A 25,423-nucleotide genomic window follows, 5' to 3' on the forward strand; every position below is an offset into this window, starting at 1 on the left:
CGCACTGCACAGAAACATACAATTTACTGGCCTTTGCTATTTGCTGACTTTTGAAAGAGAGGTGTTTCTCAGCTGTGACACTCAGTCTTCTGCAAGGTTATTTTTGTGATGCAGTGCTGTTTGTTATCTGTCAGCAGCTGCAACAGCATAGTGTTCTCTTTATGTGTATCTGCATGTGTTTGTCTGTCATGGCAGAATGTGGTCATGGACTATAAACTTCATTAAAGCACTTTCACATGATAACTAAACAAGATGTACTGATGCTAAACCCTTTCAGATATTTCTGGTCTGCTAGGCTGTGCAGTCTGGTGATTTGTTGTGATCATACAGAAGTTTGAGTTTACAGTCACCAGAGGCAGAACAGTTCACTTTGAATTCTTTAAATTTATGTATGACAAAGATGTACGTTTTGTCCAGGGAATCGGCACAGCTAGAAACAGTAATGACAGTTTCCAGCAGTGTTAGTGCAGCTACTCTTTTTGATAGCCTCTTCTACTGCCACATGCTGTATATTCATGGATATTCATGGGGTCTATGTCCCCTTTGCTGTTTTCCAGTTTTACATTCACCCACTTAGCTTTTTAATTTTTTTTTAGCTTGTTGCTCTTTTGAAAGTCTGGCTGAATGTCGTTCTCACAGTGTACAGCTATTGCTTGAAAACCCCAATACTTTACAATCATGTCCCATGCAGTTTTTTAAGTTTCTAAATATGCAGTATATAGAGAAGTAGTGGACTACCTAACATTACACCTTCTGGAGCTGTTCGGCTTTGGAAACCCATACCACAAAGCTCCCAGCACAGTTTTTCTGCTGATGTTAACGCCACAGGAGGTTTGGAACTCTGCAGCTATTGAGTCAGCAAAGTGTTGGCAACTTTTACACACTATGCACATTGACAGTGGCGATCATGCTCTGTAACTTCGTAGCTAAGTTGCTGTGGTTCCTAAATGCTTCCACTTTGCATTAATGCCACTTTCAGTTAAAGATCTAGGAGGAAGAAATTTTATAAACTGGCTTGTTGTTGTGGTGGCATCCTGTTACAGTACTACGCTCGAATTCAGTGAAATCTATAGAATGACTCATTCATTTACAAATGTCTGAGGTGCTTTTTAAAATCTAGCTTAGCACTGCTATAAATGGACAAAGTAATAAAGAAACCCCTGTCAGTATAACAGTTAGACTGCATTATGTATTTATACTTTGCTAGTAAAAGGGCAGCGATTTATTGAAACATATGCAATAGAATGGAAATGCAGCATATAAGGCAAAAAACAGTAATTCTAAGAGCTTGAAAGTAAATATTTGGTATGACGTCCGCATATTCAAAGCTCTTATTTGGATGTTGGCTGCCTTTTGTTCCATTCTCTGTGAAGATGAACATACACTGCTACAATATTGTTGAGGTCCAGGCTCTGGGGAGGCCAATCCATGACTTGGTGTTCCACTGTGTGTTTTTCTATCCAGGTATGGTGTTTGGGATCATTGTGATGCTGAAAAATTAATCTCTTGCCAGTCAGATGCTTTCCAGATGGTGTTGGATTAATACCATGGCTGGTGAAGCAAAACATAGTGGCGCTGATGGTGCTTTTTTACCTTCAACATCCATCAGTTTTGAAATGTTCCCCAACACCATTGGCTTAAATGTTTCCCAAAAGTTCTACCTCTCTCCTGACCCCCTTGGGAAAGACTTAGAACAGTTTGAGCCAAGTATTTCAAATTTGGATTCATTGATTTCCAGTTCTTGTGTAATTTGGCATACTGCAGTTGTTTCCTCGCCATTTCCTTCCTTAATAATGGCTTCTTGATATCCTATGAACTAATTTCTGATGTGGATTCAGTGAATAGTAGGTGGATTAACTGAAAGGCCAGTTAATCCATGACAGGTCTTTGCTGGGTTTTTAAAAAGTTGTTAAGTACATGACTTTCAGATACTGTTCATCTGCAGTTGATAGGCTTTATTTAGTCGTGAACTTTTTCTTTTGCCCTCCACTCTTCCAGTTTCCTCATATTTGTTAAGGAAGCATTGCGCACAATGCTGAGATAGTTCTTTGGAAATCCCCTCGTTGGTACAAAAATACAATGTTATGAATGTCTAACTGTGTTAGTATATTTTACAGATTTAACTAATAAAATGGGGAAAAAAATGTGTTTTTGCGGCAGACTGCGCATAACAAACCTGAGATAGGTGCCTTTTAATGCTTGAAATATTCACAGGTCAGTGTCAAGAGGCTTAACAGACAAAAAATCATTCCTCTGAAAATGGTCAGGTATGAGAACTGGATTGAAAATTTGTGAAAAAATTCCAATATCCTGTCAAAAACCTTTGAGAATTTTGGCTCACGACCATTTAAAAAACATTATGAGAGAGTCTGGCTCATTGGAAGCAAAATATTAAAAATAATGAGAGGTAGTGTAGGTGCACTAATGAGGTGGCAGTGGATTGTTAATTATCTTTACTGTTGTGGCAGTCTGTTCACTGGTGTAGTTTATGTTTCCAGAGCATACTGATGAGACTGTAAATTAACTGTAGGTACATTGTTTGTTCCCAGTTTTGCATTACATACAATAACCCACCCTGCTCAGATTGCTCTGCAGGCATTTCACATTACAGGCCCTTGCCATATGGTGTTTGTCTAACTGGAAGGGTAAAGTCAATATGACACTGATACGTTTCTGCCTGTTTTATACTGTTGCAGTAATTCAAGGTGATCCACAAACTGTTTGGGGAACCGTCATTTTAGCTTGGAACAAAACTGAAAGGAGAGGAGACACTGAGTGGCAGAGTGAAAGGACAAACCGGTGCCAAGAGGGAATTGTTGGACTACCTGTGCTGAAAGATTTGTGTTGAATTAGATTGTATGAGGCCATTTAAAGGCTGATGTCAGATTTAAAAACGCCTGGTGAAATATAGGAAATGGTGATGGTACATTAATTTGTCCACTGAGTGATACATTGCTCGAAGAGGAGCATAAAAGTTAAAAAAAAAATGACAGAAAAATTACCAGCTGTCAAGGACAAGGATAAAAATAACATCTCCAGATCAGCCATTGGTTGTTTGCCAAAACTGGCAATATTACAGCATCAGTCAACATGAATACATATTGATTTTTTTGTCCCAAGAACATAGGCATGCAGTGCAGTCCAGAGGTTTTAGGTACTTTAAGGCAGCGGTCCCCAACCCCCGGGCCTCGGACCGGTACCGGTCCGTGAGTCGTTTGGCACCGGGCCGCGAGAGTTGTATGGTTTTCAGGGTTTTTATCGGTTTTCAGCGTTATTTTGTTATCGTTTTTATCGTTTACTCGGTTTTCCTTGGTCTTTTCACATGTGTTATGAATAAATCTTCTTTTTTTCGGTACCGGTACTAGTTTTATTTTGTTGTATTTATCCGCGACACCTTAAAGGCCGGTCCGTGAAAATATTGTTGGGCATGAACCGGTCCGTCGCGCAAAAAAGGTTGGGGACCGCTGCTTTAAGGTGTTTTCTTCCTTCCTATACACAGTATCAAATTGGAGACATTTAGAGAGCACAAAACTGAACTATTCATTTACAAATATGATGCAAGGTAATGCTATGTGATGCAAAAAAACACTTCAGAATTTGAACCATGTTGTAGGTTATTTTAGGTCAGAGTTCAGCAATTAATGTTTAAGTATGAAACTGTTCATAATGATCCAACAGACAATTTGAATAACATGCCCAGAGTCTACTGTCCTGTAGTATTGATGCTAACCCACCATCTAGCTTTTCTAGCCAAACATTCAAACTAACCACAGAAATCAGACTTTCAAATCGAGGCAACATGCCACCGCAACAATTCCCCTTTGTCAGCTGAATGCTCGGCTGATTAATGAGCTGAGGTCAGAGCCTCCCCAGGAGGACGGTGCCATTATCTACAATACTGTGCTTGTGGGAATTTCTGAATGGAGGTGAAGCTAGGAAAAGGCAATCAGTGTTAATCACAATGAAAGAGCACGCACTTTGATCTACGCCCTTCTTCCTTTCGCTCCCTTCGTCTCTCTCTCTCGGGAAATAAACAGATCCAGCAGAGACTAGTTAGGCCATGTTTAGTTTCTGTTCAAGGTTTTGGCTACCATTATGGGCTCATGAATAAAAAATATCCAGTAGTTTTTGACTTCTTTTTTTTGGCTGTAGGTTGCTTTTTCAGCCTGGGCGCAGTGAATGAAACTGAGTTACTTTATTCAGATGCTTTGTTCATCCACATATCTTTCCTGATGTTTCATTAAGCCAGCTGCAGCGACTCATTATGTGTTTGTACAAATCACTGGGGAAATGGCTGTGCTCTTACCAGGTTTTCTGCTTTTTATGGTCTTGTAGTTGTGCTGTTAAATCTTTAAGTAATGTAATCATTAAAAGGCTAGAACAGTCCTCTGGATGCAGTATAGCAATAAATAATTTATGTATGTATCTCCTTCACTGTTTTAAAAATTAAACTATTAAAGCCTGACTCCAGAAGATATATTGTCAACACTGTTTGTGGTTCAGTTTTGTCGCACCTCTTCTCAAATAAGATCACAGAGGATGCTGAAACCTGGGAGAGCTTCATTAAACTGCAGCATCGAGTTTTCCTGCCTCGCTTTTGTTAATAGCATCCTTTCCCCTATTCATCTGTTTCAGGACTCAGATTCACTTCACAGTGGCCATTGATTTCACAGCATCAAATGGTGAGTGTTTCAACAACCATCGCCCTGCTCTGCCTCCATTTGTCATCTCATGTATAACTACAAGATTTGCTATTATTCAAAGAGGGGCTGGAGTTTCATCTCTGCCTGTGATCTCCCTTTTTTTTCAAGGTGTTCACATGTCAGACACTATTAAGCGCTCCTACCAGCCTGCAATATATAAAAAGAAAACTTTAAATCATGTTAGTGATAATTAAAAAAGATGGTAGCTATAGTATATATACCGAAACATGTACAAATATAGAAATGCACAAAATCGAAAATCTTCAGTGGCCGGAGACCGTGGTATGAATAAAATTTGTGCGCTCGTGTACTATGAACTTGTTGCCTGTGTGACGATTACTTCAAATGCAGCGACTGGGTTTGCAGCTGCTTGCAGTCAGTTGCCCTTTTTAAAGTGACTGGTGCATCAAGACAGCGATAAAGTGGCAATAAGCTGGAGTCAGTCGCTATCAGTATGAAACTGAAGGGGTTCAAGTTGTAATTACATGCAATGTTTATGATATTAATGTGATTAACTGTGATAAATCTAGAAAGGTTGCAAATGTGTCACCATCTGTTGCCGTTTACATACCCAGAAATTCACATTTACTGCTAACATTCAGTCAGAATCTCTGAACGCCACAGATTTGATACAGAAATTCAGAAATTTCACCACAAATAGTAACAAAATTACTTCAGGATGTTGATTTAACTGCAAAATGACATAGACGCTCTGCAATTTGCTCTTATTTAGGAATACAACCAGAATACAACCAGCTCAGTTGAGTTCCTGATGTGTCATAGATGTCTTGTGGTGCAGGCTGACCGCACTTTGAGAGCAATCTGTCTGTGTTATAAATTAGTTTAACTCAATTCACTTGAATGTTATTTATATACCGCCAATTCACATCAACAATTGCCTCGAAGTCCTTTTATATTCTAGGTCAAAGACCCTGCAATAATAGAGAGAAAATCCCAACAATAAGTTGTACCATGTTCATAAGTGATTAAACTTCTGTTAAAAACGCCACTAGGTTTGCAAGAAACCTTAGATCACTCACAATCCTCAAAGCATTATTGCCACAGGCTTAGGGGGCAATTGCCAACATCACTAAGAGGGTAAATTTCACTGGCTGACTGGCCAGGTTGCACTCCCAGGTGTGTTGAGTCGGGGTTTTCCCCTCCCAAGCAAGAAGTTTCCAGGATGTGGATTTGAGGCAACACAGCGTGTTGGTTAAATAGCAGTTTATGCGAAAGTAACTGCTCAATAAACAACATTTTCCACACATAGTTTTGAGAGATATTTGCAGAGAGTGAAGTTAAAATAACAAACAGTTGAAATTTTGGAAAGTCTGTCTGTTCCTGATTGCTTGGCCGCTTGCATGCACAGCTGGGATTCTTAGTTTCTTGGGCTGGCTTTTCCCATAGTGCCCCACACATCTTATGGCCTTCACTGTCACCATATGTCAGCATAACTAAATACCAAGGGTAGATTTTAAACCATCGTGCTTCACGGCACCATCTGCTCCACCATCACTAACAAAAAACCAAGGGAATATCTTTTGGAAGAGCAATTTTTCATCCCTCCAGTAGAACTAACACCAAGGCACACAGAAGACACTTTATACCAGTGTTTATTTTAATTAGTTATCTGTCTCTGCATAATGTTTAATGGCATTTAAGCTTTAAAATATAAAAGTAGATGACCAGTCAAGCACAGATGCCAAATCCTCTCAGCTGAAGCGTCTTTTTTAGTGTAATCAAACACAAGTATTTATTGTGTTTCTGACGAACACTCATTAGCTCCATCTGGGATAAGTTGTAATAAAAATAAGAGATAAATATATTCAGTGGTATCATTAATCTGTTTAATAATATTATCCAACTACTAAATCAGCAAACATATTAATTCTGTGAGATAATAAGGGCTCTTATTATCTGTAGGGAAGCCTTATAGTGCAAAATAAATAGACATCAAGTTTTACAGTTATTTTCAATAAGGCAGTCATTTCCTCAAACCCAAATCTTCAGTTTAGCTTTAGTTTGCTCTTGTTTCCCCTGCCCCGGCTGTCAGTTTCCTCTCAGTCTGATGGTCTGCATCAGTGACTCTGACTTCTCTCTTCTTAAAAGGAAATCCATCACAGTCCACTTCACTACACTACATGAACCCATACCAGATGAATGCCTATGCCATGGCCCTGAAGGCAGTTGGAGAGATCATCCAGGACTATGACAGTGATAAGATGTTCCCTGCCCTAGGATTCGGTGCTAAGCTTCCCCCTGATTGGAGGGTTTCCCACGAGTTTCCACTGGTGAGTAAACTACGGGATTATTTTAGACACCGACGTTGTATTTCGGCATCTGGTTCATTGACTTAATCTGAATCAGTGGGAAGATGATTTTGGCCCTCCCACTGGAGGTGATCCCAGGGAGTGCTCATTTGTGTGTTTATTTTCTACGTGTGGGTAAGCATGTTGAATGTGCAGTGTAGATGTGTGCATTTTGAGATAAAAGCAGCTACATCTCTGACATGCGGAGCTCAGGCTGAATTCCATTTACCTTTTATAGTGCAAATTAGGTTCTGTAAGGCTGACGGCTTCTTAAATCAATTTAGCTTCACTCAGTAATGTGCTCTGGCTGCTGCATAGTACAGCCTAATGAGGACTAGGTCTACAGGGTAATGTCTGCATCACTCCATGTTTCCATTAAAACTTGTGAATTAAGATTCATCTCAGCATATAATTGAAGTCTCTCTTTTTTTCTTGCCATACTCATGTAAGTGGGTTTAAAAGTAAAGTTAAGTCTTGAGTGAAATGTTTCTTATACTGTGTATGTTTGCTTTGGACTGTGCCTTAATGGGCAAGGACGCTAACCTTTGAAGCTAAGTTTGACAAGAACATCTCTGTCGGCTAAAACAGTGTTTTCAAAACGCCATTCAGCCCTCAACTCCACACCAGTACTTTAGAAGTACCCGTGGTACTTGAGAGCACATACAGTTACTGCATCACTATTGTTATAATATTATTTACAATATTGATTAGCTTTGACCAAATTACAACCTGAAGTTCGTCGACTCTCCATGCACAGTTATAAAGCAAGTGAGTCTTTTGATCTTGTTATTTCTACATTTCCAAACTCCAGAACATGCAAATCTAAAGAGCTATTGGCTTACAGTAAAGAGGGTTGCAAGATTGATCGTAAAAGACATGAAACTAGCAGAAACCTGTGATGCTTCAGTGTCAACATGTTGTCCTGAGGTCCAAACTTCCAAGTGCACAGACAGAAAACATGCCCACCACTAAAATAACATTCACAAATTTCATATTTGAGATTAGGCCAGGAGATGTATGAAGACAGAGTTTTTTAAAGGTTTTAGAACTGGTGAAATGAGAGTGCCTCTAGATGTAGAAGATGGATGTGCGCGGCTGGATCACTTATAGACATCAGACACCACTTCACCACTGGCGCCAGCACAGTGGTGAAGGTTCTGGTATGGACTGTGCTCATTAAGGATGAGCAAGTTGGAGCTTTTATACAACTCCCAGACCTTCTGCCAGCTATCGGAAGATACCACACAACACTGCAGCATTCAAGAGGGCGATGAATTTTATGTAGGACAATACTCAAGCATCAGAGCAGCTTAAGAGCTCAAGAATGACTGAATAATGACCTAACCTTTTCTTCCCCACATGGCTTAAATTCCGCTGATAATTTGTGAACCTGTCTCAGTGGTGAGCTTTACAGACAGTGCAGGGGAGTCTGTTTTCTTCTTCATTAAAAATTGATTGCAAAAAGTGGAATAGCTGTTAGACCGCTGGTTATATTGGACACTGAATATTTTTAAAAGGCCTAAATGTTGTTTAATTAAATTTTCTGTTGCATTTGTTAAATTTGTAACACACAAACTTCCTTAAGCTTTTTCTTTGCTAAATATTTTTGATTTGTAGTTGAGTAAAATTGACTGAGAGCACTGCTTTTAAAAAATTAAATAAATGTAGTCCTAAATAAATAATTTTGTCTCTTAACTGGGCACGCGGTGGATATGGTTCAGTTTGTGGCTATGATTGGCACAAAACACTACTTTAAATGAAGCTCTGTATGAATATTTGATTCTTTAATGTGTTAAGTAATTTTTTAAACTACTTTTGTTTGATTGAGGAAATCTGGCCATCCTGCCCATGCAGAAAAAGACATTTTAACCACTACCATTCACAATTAAAAGTTATGTTGTATTGTTTTAGTCATGAATGGTTTTCATACATGCACCGCTGACCGATGGGACCTGAAATGATCCTTAACCTGCTAGTCCCCTTCACATGAACTTTACTGTACAGCATAAAGATTGCACAATGTTTGATTTCACAGATGTGCAGGTAATGGTCTAGTGAATTGTTCTACTCGAGTAACCCTGGTGTCTAAATCAAAGTAATTTAAGTAGCATCACTCTGATGATTGGTGGCTTAACACTAGAATTACTGAGCCTTTTTTCCCTGGTGCAAGTCCCTACTACTAGATTTACTAGCCTGCGCAAATTTGCGTAAATTCCCCCGACCCTAACACCTCTTGGCACCCCGCTGAGATTTTCACAGGTCTTCAGCTCCATTGTTCTCCTGCTTTTGTTGTGCAAAGACACCCTCCCCCAACCCCCAACCATGAGAGATTCAGGTCTTTCCTTCCCTGCAAGGCTACTTTCCTTCCTTACCTGCAGCGTACAATACACCATGTTAGTTTCTATGTGCAATATTTCTCATATGCAATATTAGTTCTTGTCAATCCTTGTCACTACATTGCATGCCTGTCCATAAACACATATACACAGAGTTGTACATACATTTATATAGCCACACCTTACATAATATGCATAAAGTCTGGTTATACACACACACACATCTATATCTACATATATATATATGTATGCACGCACGCACACACACACACATAGATAGATAGATAGATAGGTATATATATATGTGTGTGTGTGTGTGTGTGTATACACACACCAATATTTTTGAATACACGTGTCCATATTTATGTTTCCAGATTGTTTGTATAGTGCACTTTCTATACCGTGCTCTTTGTACAGTTTTTATTTAGCTGCTTTTGTCTTGCACTGTAAACTTTTTTGCAATGACAATGCAGATTTTCCACTTGTGGGACAAATAAATGCAGATTTGCTGTGTGTGTGTGTGTGTGTGTGTGTGTGCAACATTGGCATTTGTTTACTCAGATCCAAGGCAGGCCAAACCTCTGTGTTACAACCTACATACAAAAGACACACATTCACAATATATGGGTACGCAAGTCTGTTTTATTTCAAAGTGTTTCAGACTTTACAGCGTTTGCAGACCCAGTGTCCATCATCCCTGCATTTGGTACAGGTGAATTTCTGACATGTTGCACAGGTAAACGTGCTGCGATTCCTGTTGCAGCTCTCTTGCACCTGGCACTGCGTTGTCTTTACAGTCCCTGGCACAGCAGCTGCAGCAGCTTCAGCAGCCTGCCTCTGTGCTAATATTTCCTTGAGCCGCATGAATCGGCAACGAAGTTGCTGAGCTAGAAGACTCAGAAACAATCTTCTTTTGCCTGTCCACCCTGTACATGCCTTGTACAAAATGTAGGCATTCACCGCCGCCAGGTCCAGCATATTGTAGAAAACCGCTACTGGCCACCTGCGTGTTGCTGCTCTTATGGAATACATCCGTGCCATTTGGTCCAACACGTCTACACCACACTGTAAAAGCAGAGAGAGAGAGTCATGAGTATATGTTTTCTTTTTTCTATAGGCCTGTATAGCACACATCAGAAAACATTGTAGCACTGGTGTAAAATTGTACACACATTCACATACCTTCATGTGGTTATAGTCTGTTATCGTGTTGGGTTTCCTCTTTCTGCCGTCACCGATCATCACGTCTTGGTGCATGGAACTTAGAACACACACAGTCTTGGTTTTTTTAGGTGCATAAATTGTCAAGGAGACACCGCCACTTCTAAGCACTGAAGTGGAGAATACCTCTCGCTTTGCAGTATCTTTTGCAAGTTGAGGAAGTTCACGCCGGACTTTATTCACCGTGCCCAGTAACGTTGTTTTGCGCTGCAGCAGTCTGTGCGACAGTAACAGTGAAGTAAAGAAATTGTCCGTTGTGACGTTTCTCCCATCATCCAAAAACGGCTCCATCAGTTTCATGACCATGTTCTCTGCCAGCCTCTCTCCCCTCTGACGACTGGGGTCCTTTCCCAAGTAAGGAGATGCACTGCAGACATATTTGATGTCCAAATCCGTGGCCATCCAGAACTTGATCCCAAATTTGTCTGGCTTGGTTGCGATATACTGTGTGAATGGACAGTGAAGTGAAGCACGAACGATTTGCTACTGCACTGGGCATTCCAATGTCCTCTTCAACCCACACAGTGCCGTCTTTTGCCATGTGGCTCTGGCTGGGCTTCCCAGTACCACGGGGCCTCTTCTGTGGTGGCATGTTGGGTTCTTGTTCCGTCTCCTTTTCAGATTCTTCTGAGGAGGTATCAGTGGCCTGCTGGACAAATGAAACCTCTCCTCCATCAGAATCTGCTTCGTCCATTTCCTGAAGCAAGGCCAAAGCCTGTTGCGCGGAGAGGTTCTTCCTGCGTGGCAGTGATACGGAGGCCATCCTGATGTGCGTTCTCAGAAATGCGAACAAGAAATCATTCTCCCGCCTGGGTCGGTCTGCTTTTATGCACAGCACTGTGCTGTAGTCAAGCAATGCCACTCCCTCACATACACAGTGACAATGGAACAATGGAAGATCTGTGCTGAGAGTCAAGGAAGGTGTGAATGTGCGTCTTTTATATTTGCAGGTCAGTCAATGTGTGGGATATTTTGTATAGGTACGGCAGGCATTTCTGAAAGTTGTAACACAGAGGTTTGGCCTGGCTTGGACCTGAGCAACTCTGAGTGAGCAAATGCAAATGTGCCAGGCCTCAAGGATAATGGGTGGTTTGCACAACAAAAGCTGGAGGAGAAACGAGCTGACGACCTGTGAAAATCTCAGCAGGGGTGATTAACACCTCGGGACTTGCACCAGAAAATAAAAGACCCAGTAATTCTAGGGGGTGTTGGGTTTAGGGAAGTTACGCAAATTTGCGCAGGTTTAGTAAATCTAGTGTTGAGCCCTCTTCTTCAGTTTCACCATCATCACACACTCAGCTTATTAAAACACTAGCAGCTCTTGCTGGATGTTTCCTAGAGGTTTTTTTTAAGCAAGTTGTGTTTTTTAAAAATTATTTATAGTCTGTCTTGATATATTTATATTATATAAATAATTTTATGTTATTTTCTGTGGTGTTACCTTTATGTTAGTAAATCTCTGTAGCAGGGAGGGTAGAAAGTGGTGTCGCTATGTGGTTGCTGCTAAACTTAATACAAATACAGAGCTTTAAAACAGGCTATCACTAAGCTTTCCAGTCTGGTTTGGTCCAACATGCTGCTGCTTATAAGCATAGTGACCTTCTAGCTAGTAAACATACTGGAGTATTTAGCACATCCACTTGTATTCATCTGAAAATCTAATAAATCACTTTAATCACTTTAACAGTTTAACACTTTAACACAAGATTAATTTTAACAGGTTAAATACATTTTTGTTGATTGTTTGACTCGGCCATTGTTGTAGTTTTTGTACCATTTATGTCTTGTTGTTTTTCCTCAGAATGGCAACGTCGACAACCCGTACTGTAATGGTATGGAGGGGATTCTTGAAGCGTACCATCAAAGCCTTAAGACAGTTCAGCTGTATGGACCCACCAACTTTGCTCCTGTTGTTAATCATGTGGCAAGGTACCAACGCAAACATCTGTCCCAGTGGATATATGACAGAGTGCAGTCGCCCTTTCTTTGAAAGTCAGTCTGTAAAGAATCTTCAGCAGGCAGCCATGCCATCAGAGGCATTAGGACAGTGAGTGATGGTTTCTCTGTGAATTGAGTAGAAATAATGAAGGGAAAATAAACAATCAGCTGCCAGGCTAAGACAAATAGAAATGGTAATCAGGAATTTGTGGTGCCAGACGTTTATTTTGCAGACATATAACGTGATGAACGTGGGGAGGTAAGGCGGCGTCTCTGGGAGGGAACTTGTAAATGGTCATGCAGCCTTTCGTGACTTGTATCGATGAGCCACGCTAGTCACTTAATGAGTTTTACTGTAAATGAGGCATGGCATTAATTCACAATTACAAACTCCTTGTCACTGCAAATAGAGTAAGTGCACAAAGTGAATTAAAAAGCTGTGCCTACAAACCAGCAGCAGTACATTAAACACACAGAAGACATAATGTGCTGTTTGCAGCTAAAAACAGTTGTGATATTAGTATATTAAGTCCCACGTATATAACGTGTCCCTGTGACCTGTGTTTCATAACTCCACTCCCCCTCTGTCCCTAAATTAAGTGTATTTGTTAATATTTTCCCCATAAAGATTCATCTTGTAGTAGATTAATAGAGCTTATGCAAAAAGATTTATTCAATAAAACGACACGCAAAATTTAAACTTACAAAATGTAACATATTTATCTATATATATATATATGTCTATATATATATATCTATATATATATATGCCCTGCCCACCCCCTACAGCTGACAGAAGGTTAAAGGACTTCATATCCATCCTTACGTAATTACAAATTATTATAGTGCTAAAACAGAGCTTTTTCCTATCTGCTAGTAAGTAGATCATCTATATTTAATCAAAAAGATAAATCAAAATACAAATGTGATCAATATATTAACAGAGAAATGTAGTCTGAGTAGTGAAAACTTGTTTTCATCTGAAGGGCTTTTATGTCACCTTTTGTTTCAGTATTAGTTTTGCAGGTTTCATGTAGATAATATTTGCTTTTCTCTCTCTCTTACTGATTTGTATAATAACAGTTATAAACTGTGAAGAATCCTTTTCCCCAGTGATGTTGTAGAGTGGGAGGAGCTATTTCAAGCCTGGAATCATCCAGTCTTAGAGCTTAAAATCCTGTTATATGCCTCACTAACAACTGGCAGAAGCTAAAGATTAGGGTGTTGAGATAACTGAAAGAACAAACTGCAGCTTAAATTAATTTAATTTAAAACCCACCAAAGAAAACATTCCCCTGCAGACCTTTATACATAATGTCAATGAATAAAAAAAATGAATAAATAAAAGTCTCAGAAGGATGTCCTATTTAAAACTGATGAAAAGATAACTATTTGCATAACCAGGAAATGATCTTAACAATGCAGTTCATTTGAGTAGTTGTGTTTAATGTGCATGTTCAACTTTTCCATCCACCACAAGCAGAAAGCTGATAAATTATTGAAGTCAGGAAATGTTGGTAAAAGGGGGAAAGATGTATGATGCATAATGTATAGTAAATGTACGATGTTGAGTTGTTAATGTTTTCTCCAGTTTAAGGATCTCATCTGTGTAGGAATCTACAAATTGAGTTTGACTCTGCTGTTAGTACTCTGCTAATACGCTCAACAGTCTCCAGTGAGTGTGGCCTACATTGTTGTAAGTCAGCTAAGGAAGACAAATGTAACTTTAGTCCCCTAAACAGCAGCCATCGCTTTTGCTGTTGTCACAGACAGGGCACGCTCTTTGATTAAACTGTCGGTGCCTCACAGTCAATTTGACCAAGCAGGATGCAAAGAGTGAAGCTTCACCTCTGACCTGTCCTTGGCTCTTGCAATGATCTGCCACATTTCTCCCTCTTTTTTTGCTCATCAAGTCTAGTAAGATGAATGCAAGGCAATCAATAATGTTCCAGAAGAATAAGACTGCTGCACTTGCATAAACAGTTTAATAAATTATTCATAGAGCAGCCAGCGATGGGCGATTGAATCTAGGCCACACTCACTGTGGTGTCTCTGATGGGTTTCGTAATAGTGTCTAGATAGACCTCTGAGACGTGAAGAGCTATACAACATATTTTTCTTCTTTACGTGTCTATATTAAGCTCTTGTGTCACACACTGTGCGGAGAGGGAGTTTGTTTCTGAGGAATATATTTTTTAATGTATTTTTTATCTCTCACACAGTTGTTTTCTGCTCCTCTAAGAGTTTCTCTCTGGTTGCTCCTGCATGCGCGCTTTTCGTAACTTTTTTTTTTCTCTAACATGAGCTGTTGTGCTTAAATCATTCTGTCACAGTCAGTTTCACGATCGTGGCTCAAGAGTTGGGAAGTCGCCTTGTAATCAGAAGGTTGCCGGTTCGAGCCCCGGCTTGGACAGTCTCTGTTGTTGTGTCCTAGGCAACGGGTGAAGACACTTCACCCGTTGCCTACTGGTGGTGTCCGGCAGCCTCGCCTCTGTCAGTGTGCCCCAGGGTGGCTGTGGCTACAATGTAGCTTGTCATCACCAGTGTGTGAATGTGTGTGTGAATGGGTGAATGACTGATTGTGTAAAGCGCTTTGGGGTCCTTAGGGACTACTAAAGCGCTATACAAATACAGGCCATTTACCATTTACCATTTCTTGCACCCAGGTATGCAGCAGCAGTGCAGGACGGATCTCAGTACTTTGTCCTGCTCATCATCACTGATGGAGTGATTTCGGACATGGCTCAGACCAAGGAGGCCATAGTGAATGTAAGTGCTGATTTAACACTAGCCTGAGGATATTAACCTCTCTCTCTCCATTCTTCTCCACTCTGCGGGACATTGGTTTTGCAGGTGCTTTAAGCTTACTGTGGCACTGTTCTCAGGCTTTCTGTTACTTTGAGGGTTTATAAGCCAGTAGCACTGGATTTGAGGATTTATGGGATGTTTCCTACCCCACTTCTTAGAGGCTCAGTTTGTCCAATATTTTTATTTCTTTCCGAGACCCTCAAGAGGCTTAGAGGCTCAGCTGAGATTCAACCTCTGTGCTACAGATGCATTGTCTGATCTGAGATCTGAGGCAACAGTGTTGCCAATTTTTTTAAAGTTTCATGGTGTTTGTTTTGTCCCATACTGCCTGCTGCATATTTCATGTGTCTTGACAACACTGCAGCTCACCTTTGGCTGGAATCTGCCCACAGAGGTAAGGCTGACGATCAGTCATCGTCGAGCGGGTAGAGCCTCACAGGAACACAGTGTTCAGACCCCCAGCAGACTGGGTTTAAAGGGAATTTGCGACTGTTAATCAAACCATTCGAACAGCCACACCTTCCTTTTAAGATCTTGTCTGCTGCTCTGCGCTCTGCTCAACCTAAACCTGCCACATCCTGCAGCCACTGGACCTGACTTCACTCTCTTTGGATGGAAGAGCTTTATTAGGTATTCAGCCTTTGCCCTGGAACGATGAATCATAAACAAGTAGCTGTGTCCAACATTCATCTCTGCATTTTTTTTTTCTTCCAGGCTGTGCTGTGTCATGAGAGCTAATTTAAAATACTGCACAGAGCAAATATTGACTGGTAATTTTACTGCTAATGGCCACACTGTATGGTACTGTATTTTAAACAGCTTAGCCTTCAGGGATTGATATCCACTTATCTGACAGAACAGCCTCAGAGGTAAATACAGTCTGCAAATCTTTTCCTTTGATGTTTTTCCTTGAAACTGAAAATTTCATTTTAATAAAATTGTAAAGCAGAGCCTGTTTTTAGCCCGAGAGGAACAGACATAAATTAATTTGTATGCGAAATTTAGATTATATCTGCAGTTGTCACTTTGCTGTTTGGGTGAGACTGACTCAGAAACCTCATAAAACTGTGGATATTTTCCTGTTAGGGAGCTTAATTTGGGTCTTCATCTTCGAGCTTCGGTGAGATGGAGCAACCTGATACAGAATACGTAACAGTGTTGGTACAGAATCAAATGAAAGCTACTGCAGAGGCAATGTACATATTTAGATTTTGTGGTAAAAGTTTTGTGAAGAAATAAATTCATGGGCATGATTGAAACATGGTGGTGCCATTCTTCCTGTCCCAAAATATTTCTGTAGTCCTTTAATATTAAATGAAACTGCTGATATCAGAGCGAATATCTGCTGAGTCCCTTTATATTTATTGTGGTTCTCTGCAGTGAAAGTGAAGCATCAGAAAAACTGGAGGAGTGACACTTTACATTACACGCAAAGTAACAAATGGTGTAAACTGAATAATGCAGCTCAAGCAACAGTATCAGCTCTGGCAAGTATATACCTGAGGGTTTTGGTCTGCTGGAAACTGGGAAAATAGAATATATAGGCTATTTTGTGCGAGAGCAAGAGGTCATGAGGAATAACACTAGTGGAGAAAAGAAATAAATCAGGAATAGAGACTGAGGGAGAAAAACGATAGAGACCATGAAAGGGGAGGTCCTCCTCAGTCTATTTACTCCTATCTGTGACAGGCCTCTCCCCTTGAGAGGTTTTTCCAGGAAAGCTGACCTATTTTTGCCCCTGTGAATGCATTTCTACCACAAGCATATATCATTCATTCATTCGTGCCAGGGCTTTCACGTTCTGCACACCAATGCCATGGTCTGAATTTATGCAGTGCAGTAACCTCTACACCACAAACCGTTGAGAAGATGCCCCCTTTCATCTTGTAGATTTATGATTTGTTTTGACTGTAGTTTAAATAGACACAACATGCAGCCGTTTTCTGTTCTGATGTTAAAGGCATTTGAATCATTTCTATAAGCAAACTTGAATAAATGGTTTTATACTGAGTGGTGTTTGCAGGATTTCTGCAAACTGCAAGAGCATTGCATAACCTTATGTTCTTTAACTACTATGAGATTGTGAATGTGTGTATATTGGTTAGCTAACAAATTCTGTGCGTGCTGACAGTTGTATCCACCTTGAAGGCCCTGGTTTGAATAATGCATTTTGCGTTTTCCCTTGGCTCCTTTTGGAACAAAACTATACAACACAGTGTGATGTGTAACATAGTCAAGACAACGTTCTTATGCTATTTCTAATTTATATTTGTCTTAGTTTATCTTACCCATTATCATTTATGTCTTCTCTGGGGAATTGTGCATGTCGGTTCATACTGACTGTTTTAATGAGATGTGTGTTGGTGGATAAATAAACGTAATTGGAAATGTAACCCTTTCATGCTCTGCGAAAAACTTTGATGGCTTTGGTTCTTTTTTGTTTTTTTGAAAGAAAATATTGTATTCCTGGCATGTGACTGACAACTGACTGTTTCTTCTTCTTGTTTATGACAGGCAGCCAAACTCCCCATGTCTATCATCATTGTTGGAGTTGGCCAGGCTGAGTTTGATGGTGAGGATACTAACTAAACACAAAATATGTGGAAAGCACTTTGTTGCCTCTTCGGATTAGGGATGGTTTGTTTTATTAAACCAGCTCAGACTTTCTGCAAAGAATAATAAATATTGTAAATGACTTCACAGTATGAAGACATATTTGCTCTGGAAAGTTTCATGATGAACTAACAAAGAGTGTATACATAATTTGGATGCTGAGGTATACTAGAGATTTGTTTAAAAATCCATTTTTGTTCTCTGTAGCAATGGTTGAGCTGGATGGTGATGATGTCAGAATCTCCTCACGGGGGAAGGTGGCAGAGAGAGACATTGTGCAGGTGAGACATCTCGGCTTGTCATGGGAAGGAACAGATCATTTTCTATAGGCATAAAAACATTAGGCAACAGCGACCATATTTTTTGTTTTTTGTTTTTTATTCCAGTGCAAAATATCTCTTAAAGTATGGCATACATTTTTCAAGACAGATGTCCTGTTGCATCACCTAGTTTTAGCCAGGTTTCATACTTTGGACAGATACCCTACATTTGAATATTTTGGTAGTTCACGGTTCACTCTATGAACAAAAGGTGCCCAGGTCCTGTGGCTGCAAAACAAGCCTAAATTACCACAGTGCTCGACAGCTGGTATGAGGTTTTGTGCTGAAATGCTGTGATTGATTTTGTCCAGATGTGGTGTTGTGCATTATGGTCTCATCTCTCATTGTTACAGCACTTTTGTGATTTTTTCAGATGCAACACTTTCTCCTGGAAACCCTTCCAAACAAGCCTACTTATTCAGTCTTTTCATATTGTACTGTTATGAACATTAATGTTTAATATGCTAACTGAAGTCTGTAGAGTCTGAATCATAGTTCTTGGGGGGGTTTGCAATTTGTCCGAGTATTGCACAGTCTGAGCTTGAGGTGAATTTGCTGGAAATGTGTTAAAACACATGTGAATGCTTTAGACCAGCAACTTGCCAAAACCTCTTCTTTAATAGAGGTGCTCACACTGGCTGAGGATCATTTTAAGTGCATTTGATTAGCAGCACCTCGGTGCTCCTTAAGCTTAGTCTTAACTCCCATGGAAGCAGTAAGGGTGTCTTTCACAGCACATCTTATAGTTGTGAGAAAACTTGATTTTTTTCCACATGACTGTATGCACATCAATCTACCATGGACTACCACTGTGGAGTCTTTCAATAACAGGACCATAAACTTAGCAGAAAATTGTTTGCAGAATTTATAAATTAACCGAAAACTAAATTTATTTTCTTATAGACCTACATGGCTTATAAAATTCTCTCTGTAATCAGAGAAGTCGCCCCCTTCTGGACATTACAAAGAATTTTCAAACCTTGGTGTTCCTTTGATTCATCATTTCAGTGAACCAGCCAGGAAACCAGGAAAACATTGCCAGTTTGATTCGGGGATTTTTAAAAGTAATGTGTTTCTTTCCCATGTCACAACAGTTTGTACCATTCAGAGACTACATGGACCGCACAGGTAACCATGTGCTGAGCATGGCTCGACTGGCTAAAGACGTACTGGCTGAGATCCCTGACCAGCTGATCTCCTACATGAAGAGCAGAGCCATTAAACCCAACCCTGTGCCAGTGTATTCGCCCAGTGATGAGCCGCCGACCAACCCCGTGTGAGCCCCTCCCCGCCCACACACACAAAGCTCTGCGTCGGGCAGAGCAAGGTTGAGATTGATGGGAACCCGTCTCCACCAACACTTCTTTGAAGCAAAAATGCTTTTGAGGCCCTTCCGTAAATATTAATCCAGCGTAACACAAAGATGATGAGACTCCATTGTGGTTTGGAGCAGTGAGACTGCAGAGGGGAACCTGCTATGATGAGGGAGCTTACTCTCTCTGAGTGCTTGAGGACCGGAGCGCTGAGAGACCGGTATGAAAGGAGCTTTGTTCGAAGGCATAAATATATTAGGATGTGCCAGTGTGTATCATGCTTGTGATACCTTTTGGAATCAATGTGTGTAAACTAGGAAATCATGTGTATAATAATTTATTTATTTATTGCAGGAATGATCTGTTCATTTTAGGGGGGGTTTAAAGGGTGGGGTATTAAAGTCATATTTCCCCAGAAGTTTTCCACCTTATATTTTGTGACCAGTATAATAAAAATGACCCCCATTTCTACTTTGATAAGGACTGTAATATAAGAGCATGTGACAAAACCCATTCAGCAGTTTATTAATCATGTTCACCTATGAATAATCTTTAATTGCAAGCTATAAAGTAGAGCACCTCCTGCGAGCTGTTGCTATATAGATATTTTAGCACCATGTCTTATACATCTTTCTTATATTTATATTTACAGAATGCACTAAATATTGTCCAAATAAAAAGCACAAAGGCAATAGTGGTGATAAGCTAAAATAAAAACTCTTATTTTGAAAGGACTAGCCACAATGACAATAATGGAAAGGGCCCTGAATTTTTTTTGACACTGTCTTTTTTATTTTAAATAGGATTATCACTACTATTATACTGATATTTAAATTAACTTGTATCTATCATAAAAACAAGCACATACTCACTTTTCCATGTAGTATGCAAGGAAATGTAGATAAAACTATTCTCATGCTGCCATCATTTTCCATCTTGCTGCTTCTTTCCATTATGTTTGTTGTGGTGACAGTTTAATATCTGAGATTTAGTTCAGTATTTTTAAAGGAGACTTCAAATACGATATACTTTTGAAAGACTGATGTCAACTAACAGCCATTTTTCTCCTCATTAAATTTGATTTGTTTGATTTTCCCCAGAATGAAGATTGAACAATCATAAATCTTGCAACAGAGTAAAAAATATATTTAGGCACTGAGTGTTTTTTTAAGTGACTGCACAAAAACAGACCTTTTTTTTAAATTCCATCCTGTCTGCTGTCCTCTGTCTCTCGACTGTTCTCAGATCATTTTGTTTTATACTAATGCACAATGGCCCATTTTTATAACTCATCGGGATGCTATTTAAATGCTTAAAAACACAATTGCACAATTCTGTTTTAAGATTTAGTTTAAGCTTGTTAATATATCTATCTATCTATCTATCTATCTATCTATCTATCTATCTATCTATCTATCTATCTATCTATCTATCTATCTATCTATCTATCTATCTATCTATCTATCTATCTATCTATCTATCTATCTAGATATAGATATCTTTATGGCGACTGTGTATAAATTGTGTAAAAAAAAAAAAAAAAAAAGACAGTTGTGGCCCAGTTGTGTACATCAAGTTATCCATATATAATGGCCATTTTCACATAGTCACTCAATATCTTGATCCAGATGTGCCTATTTATATGGAAACATATCCAAATTTAGTTACCCAGGTGTGATTCTGCCAGCATGTTTTAAGATGTACACACATAAAATGTTGGAGATGATAAAACACTTGTGAGATTAGGACTATTTCAGCCAAAGGAGCTGGTACACACTGTCTCCGCCACTGCTCTGCACTTTTTTATACTTACAGCTCTTCACTAAGAATCTTTGAAGTAATAAATGCTACCAGTGTCATCGAGCCTTGTTGTACAATATTCAAAGTCAAGACTTGTTTACAATTCAGCTGTGGCATTTACATGGCCTCAAGGAAAAAGTAAACATTCATGGGTTTTATTAAGAAATTCCTTTCTGTTTTGTTAGCACATTATTCAGTGTTTCAAAATGATTTCACTCAATGAAACTGGAGAACTAACGTTTACAAAGATTTTTTTGTGTTGTTCTCTGTGAATGTGAATCTCGGTTGTGTTTTCTTTTGTGTTCGGAGTTAAATGTGTTTGCATAATTCATGTTGCTTTAGAGTTTTTGTTTGTTGTTCTTTAACTCCCATGGCTGTGTTGCTCTCAGAGAGCAGAAAGAGTCTGATGATACTGCAGAAAGTCAGTCCTGAGGTGCTGAACTCCTTCTGTCACGAGTCCAGCCCCATATTTGGGTTTCTTTCCTTTAAATGTTTTCATTAGTGATGACATTTCCCTCTCAGAAGACAAAGCAGGGTTTAATCTGCTGACCGATTTCTTGGTTCATCACATTTCAAATTAGGCTGAGTTACATAATGGTCAAAAATACCAGGATGCCTCTACAGAAAGCCATTTAACACGATGATAAAAAAATCTATAAAAAACAGAAAATGTCCTGATAAGTCTTTTTTTTTCTTTTACAGAAGTTTATGGGCATTTCTATAAATGTCAAATGATAAAATTCAGTGTATGGTTGAAAATATGGGAAAACAACCCCCCAAAATGAATACGGATATTCTTTGTTTTAAAATGCTACATACTGTACTGTATTTTTCAGTGAATCTAAGGGAAATAATTTGTACTGAACACATTTATCATAAGATGAAGTATGAACTCAATAACTTATAAATATAAGTAATATAAATATATGCAGGCCTGCACTGCTTTTTGAAATGCTTCATTCAGTATTTAATGACGACTCAAAAATATTGTACGTGACACACAAAACAAACGCTAAACGAGAACAACCATCGCATTTGCAGGGGGACAATGAAAAAAGCTTAATGTGAAAATCCAAAGAATTGGGATTTGTAATAAATCTTTTAAAAAAATCTTTTAGACATTATAAATGCTTTATGTATGACGATGTTCTTCCAAAGTTTCATTCACATTGGCCCACTCATTAAGGAGGGAATAGGATACATGCAAACATAATACATACATATACTGTGCTCGTTAAACCTGAAACGCATGCAAATTTCCAAACTTTGTCTGTGGAGTTTTAAATAATAATTAAAAAAAAGTAGCACTGAACGGTTTTATGCTGTTTTTCTGAGATAATAATAACAATGTCCCCCAGTGAAATCAGGAAACTTCAATCCTTAGTAATATAGGAAAAAAAGCTAAATAAATAATCAATAACACCTCTGACACCTCTGAATTTTATTGCTCAGTATAAATGATGTCTTTTGCAGCAACAGAATTATTCCGTTTCTCTTGGTGGAAATGGCTTTGTTTCATTTTTCCACTTCCTTTCAAATTCTGTTTGAGGCTGAACTCTAATTATGTACATAGGCCCCGCATAAAGAACATTCAGTGCCAACGTGTGTTCAGTAGTTGAACTTGGCCTCTTTAGAAAATGTGCATGTTTGTGCCAAAGTGGCAGGAAGTTTGGTAGTTTGCCATCATTTCACCTGATTAGTGCATCTGCCAGTGCGTCATTATCGTTACTTAGGATGTATTTGGAGATAAACAGCCACATCCAGCATGTTGCATCTATTGTTTCTTTCATTCTGTTCCTATGAGACACATACTGTATGGGTTCTTCTTGCCACTACTCCTGTTTTATCCCAGGTTGTTTACATACCTCTCTTGGTCTTTGACTTGCATGCTGAATATTTCCAAACCAGGTGTTGGACATGATATTGTCGTCATACTGTGGTTTGTGAAATGCTTTGTAATGGATTGCCTTAAGATTAATAAAATATTGACAACTTTGGCAGAATACCAGTTGGATTTTTAATGAATGAATGAGAAATTATTTATTATTTAATTTATATTTGTGATTTTTTTTCTAGATGAAATAATAACAATAATAACATCTGGCAGATGACTCTCTTCCAGACAGATTAAAGATGGTGATGAGCATGCGGTGTGAAAGATGCCTTGTATCTCTCCTTGTGGCAGTGGATCCAAATAAGAGATTTCAAATGAGAGATTATTTGAGTAACTGCTCTGCTGCCTGTCTAAGCGGTGCAGAGAGGTGGTCAGGATTATACATGATTGATAACAGTTTGTTCAGTGACCTCCTCTCTACCACAACTTCAAAAGTGTCCAGTTTGCAGCCAGTCACAGACCCAGCCTTCCTGATCAGTTTATTCATTCTGTTGGTGTCTCCAGCGCCGATGCTGCTCCCCCATCAAAGTTCACTGTGCTTGCCACTAATGAGTGATAGAAAATCTCCATTATTTTGCTGCACACAGAAAAAGTAGCGCCTGTTCATCTCCTTTTTCTTTACAGCCTCTGTGTTAGTCTTCTGGTTTGGCCTGTTGTCAGTGTTGATGCCCAGATCAACCATTTCAAGGACAGACACAAGTCACACAGCCGTCTTCTTTCTTCTGAAGTCAATTACAATCCCTCCGGTCTTATTTACATTCAGAAGCAGATGATTTCTCCTAGACCACAGCCCACAAAATCATCCACTAGTGCTTTATACTTCTGACCCTGCTCATCACTAATACAGCCAACCGCTACAGAGATGTCAGAGTATTTCTGTAGGTATCGTAACACCGATTTGGAAGGAAGACAGCACAGTTCTCATGCCTCACTCGAATAACTTGCACAGTGCAATAACTATTCCCAGTAAGTTGTGAACATAAATTGATATGCAGTCTAATGTTTTGAGCGAGGACTTTATAAACAGTTTGTTCATGACAGCTAAGTCCAGTATTCAATCTTTCAAAGTTATGTTTTTGTATACCTCAAAACCACTGGCAAGCATGCCTGGAGGCCTAATGTTTTCCTGGATGTCAGCATGTAACTGTGACAAAAGTTCTTCAAATTTGTTACAAACATTCACTTGGCCTCAAGGATGAACTGATTAGATTTTGGCTGTGAAAGTAACATTTATTTGAAGACAGTGTATGGAGAGAATTTGATCCCATCTGGTGCACACGCTTATTTGGACTTAAGGATGAACTGATTAGAATTTGATAAGGAAAGCAGTAGAAGGTCACTGTGATCTCACAAATATGCTTTTGGTAGCAACTCTTAAATAAATGTTAAATATACAGATATTTTAACACTAATGTCTAATACAAGGATTAGTAAACTTTACTATCAGTAGAGACACGTATGCCTTTTTATTTAAGCTGTTGGTAAAATGTTTGTTTTGTCAAAAAAATGTAAAACTGCTCTAACAAAAGAATTTACCAACTTTGAGAGCAAGTATATTTGATCCTCTTTCATTTTAATTACGGTTACAAGGTATATTAAGTATAACTGAGCCTATCAACATTGCTAATAGATGTAACATTATTCTACAGTGGAGTATTAATGATTATTTAGTACTTCAGCTTTGCAGTTTTATTACAATGCCATTAACACCATGCTGTTGCTAAATATATAGAATCAGAGAGTGTCGATAGCTAAAACCGTTTTCTTCTTATTATTATTACTAAACAAAATTGAGCAATCGTGAAGTGGAAAGAAAGTGGCCTGCAGCTTTATAGCTACTTTGAGTCCTACATGCATTCTTATAAATCAAACAAATAAAAAGCTTCAAATATAACAAGGGTAATGAAAAAAATAAAGGTTTTATTTTGGCTAATGTGCAGAAAACACATCTGTCTATGCACAGTTAAATTCTCCAATTTTCTCCATGGCTTGTTTTTAAGGGATTTTGAATCCATAGCTAAGGGGACTCATGACTAACCATTTATGTGTATAGATTTAACAATTAAGGTTAAGTTTCTATTATTAATTATTTTATATTAATGTAGCTTTTTGCAAAGGGGAGCCACTACAGATGAGCTAAAGAGCTGCAAGTAGCAGCTGGAGTTGTG

The 25,423-nt window shown here is 39.0% G+C and overlaps 1 protein-coding gene across 2 annotated transcripts in view; it reads left to right on the plus strand.

Moving 5' to 3' along the window:
• cpne5a (copine Va) overlaps window positions 1–23,364 on the plus strand; it is an 87,065-nt gene extending 63,701 nt beyond the window's left edge. For both annotated transcript variants that reach the window (XM_084918380.1, XM_084918381.1), the window contains 7 exons: window positions 4,636–4,682; window positions 6,813–6,994; window positions 12,371–12,498; window positions 15,174–15,276; window positions 17,830–17,887; window positions 18,136–18,209; window positions 19,343–23,364. In XM_084918380.1, the coding sequence (XP_084774506.1) occupies window positions 4,636–4,682; window positions 6,813–6,994; window positions 12,371–12,498; window positions 15,174–15,276; window positions 17,830–17,887; window positions 18,136–18,209; window positions 19,343–19,528 (778 nt within the window). In that variant the 3' untranslated portion in view covers window positions 19,529–23,364. The remainder of the gene's footprint in view (window positions 1–4,635; window positions 4,683–6,812; window positions 6,995–12,370; window positions 12,499–15,173; window positions 15,277–17,829; window positions 17,888–18,135; window positions 18,210–19,342) is intronic.
• Window positions 23,365–25,423: the final 2,059 nt, after the last annotated feature.

This window comes from Perissodus microlepis, chromosome 20 (assembly GCF_051167445.1).
Source record: "Perissodus microlepis isolate ML-2025 ecotype Zambia chromosome 20, ASM5116744v1, whole genome shotgun sequence".
In the NCBI taxonomy this organism is placed as follows: Eukaryota; Metazoa; Chordata; class Actinopteri; order Cichliformes; family Cichlidae; genus Perissodus; species Perissodus microlepis.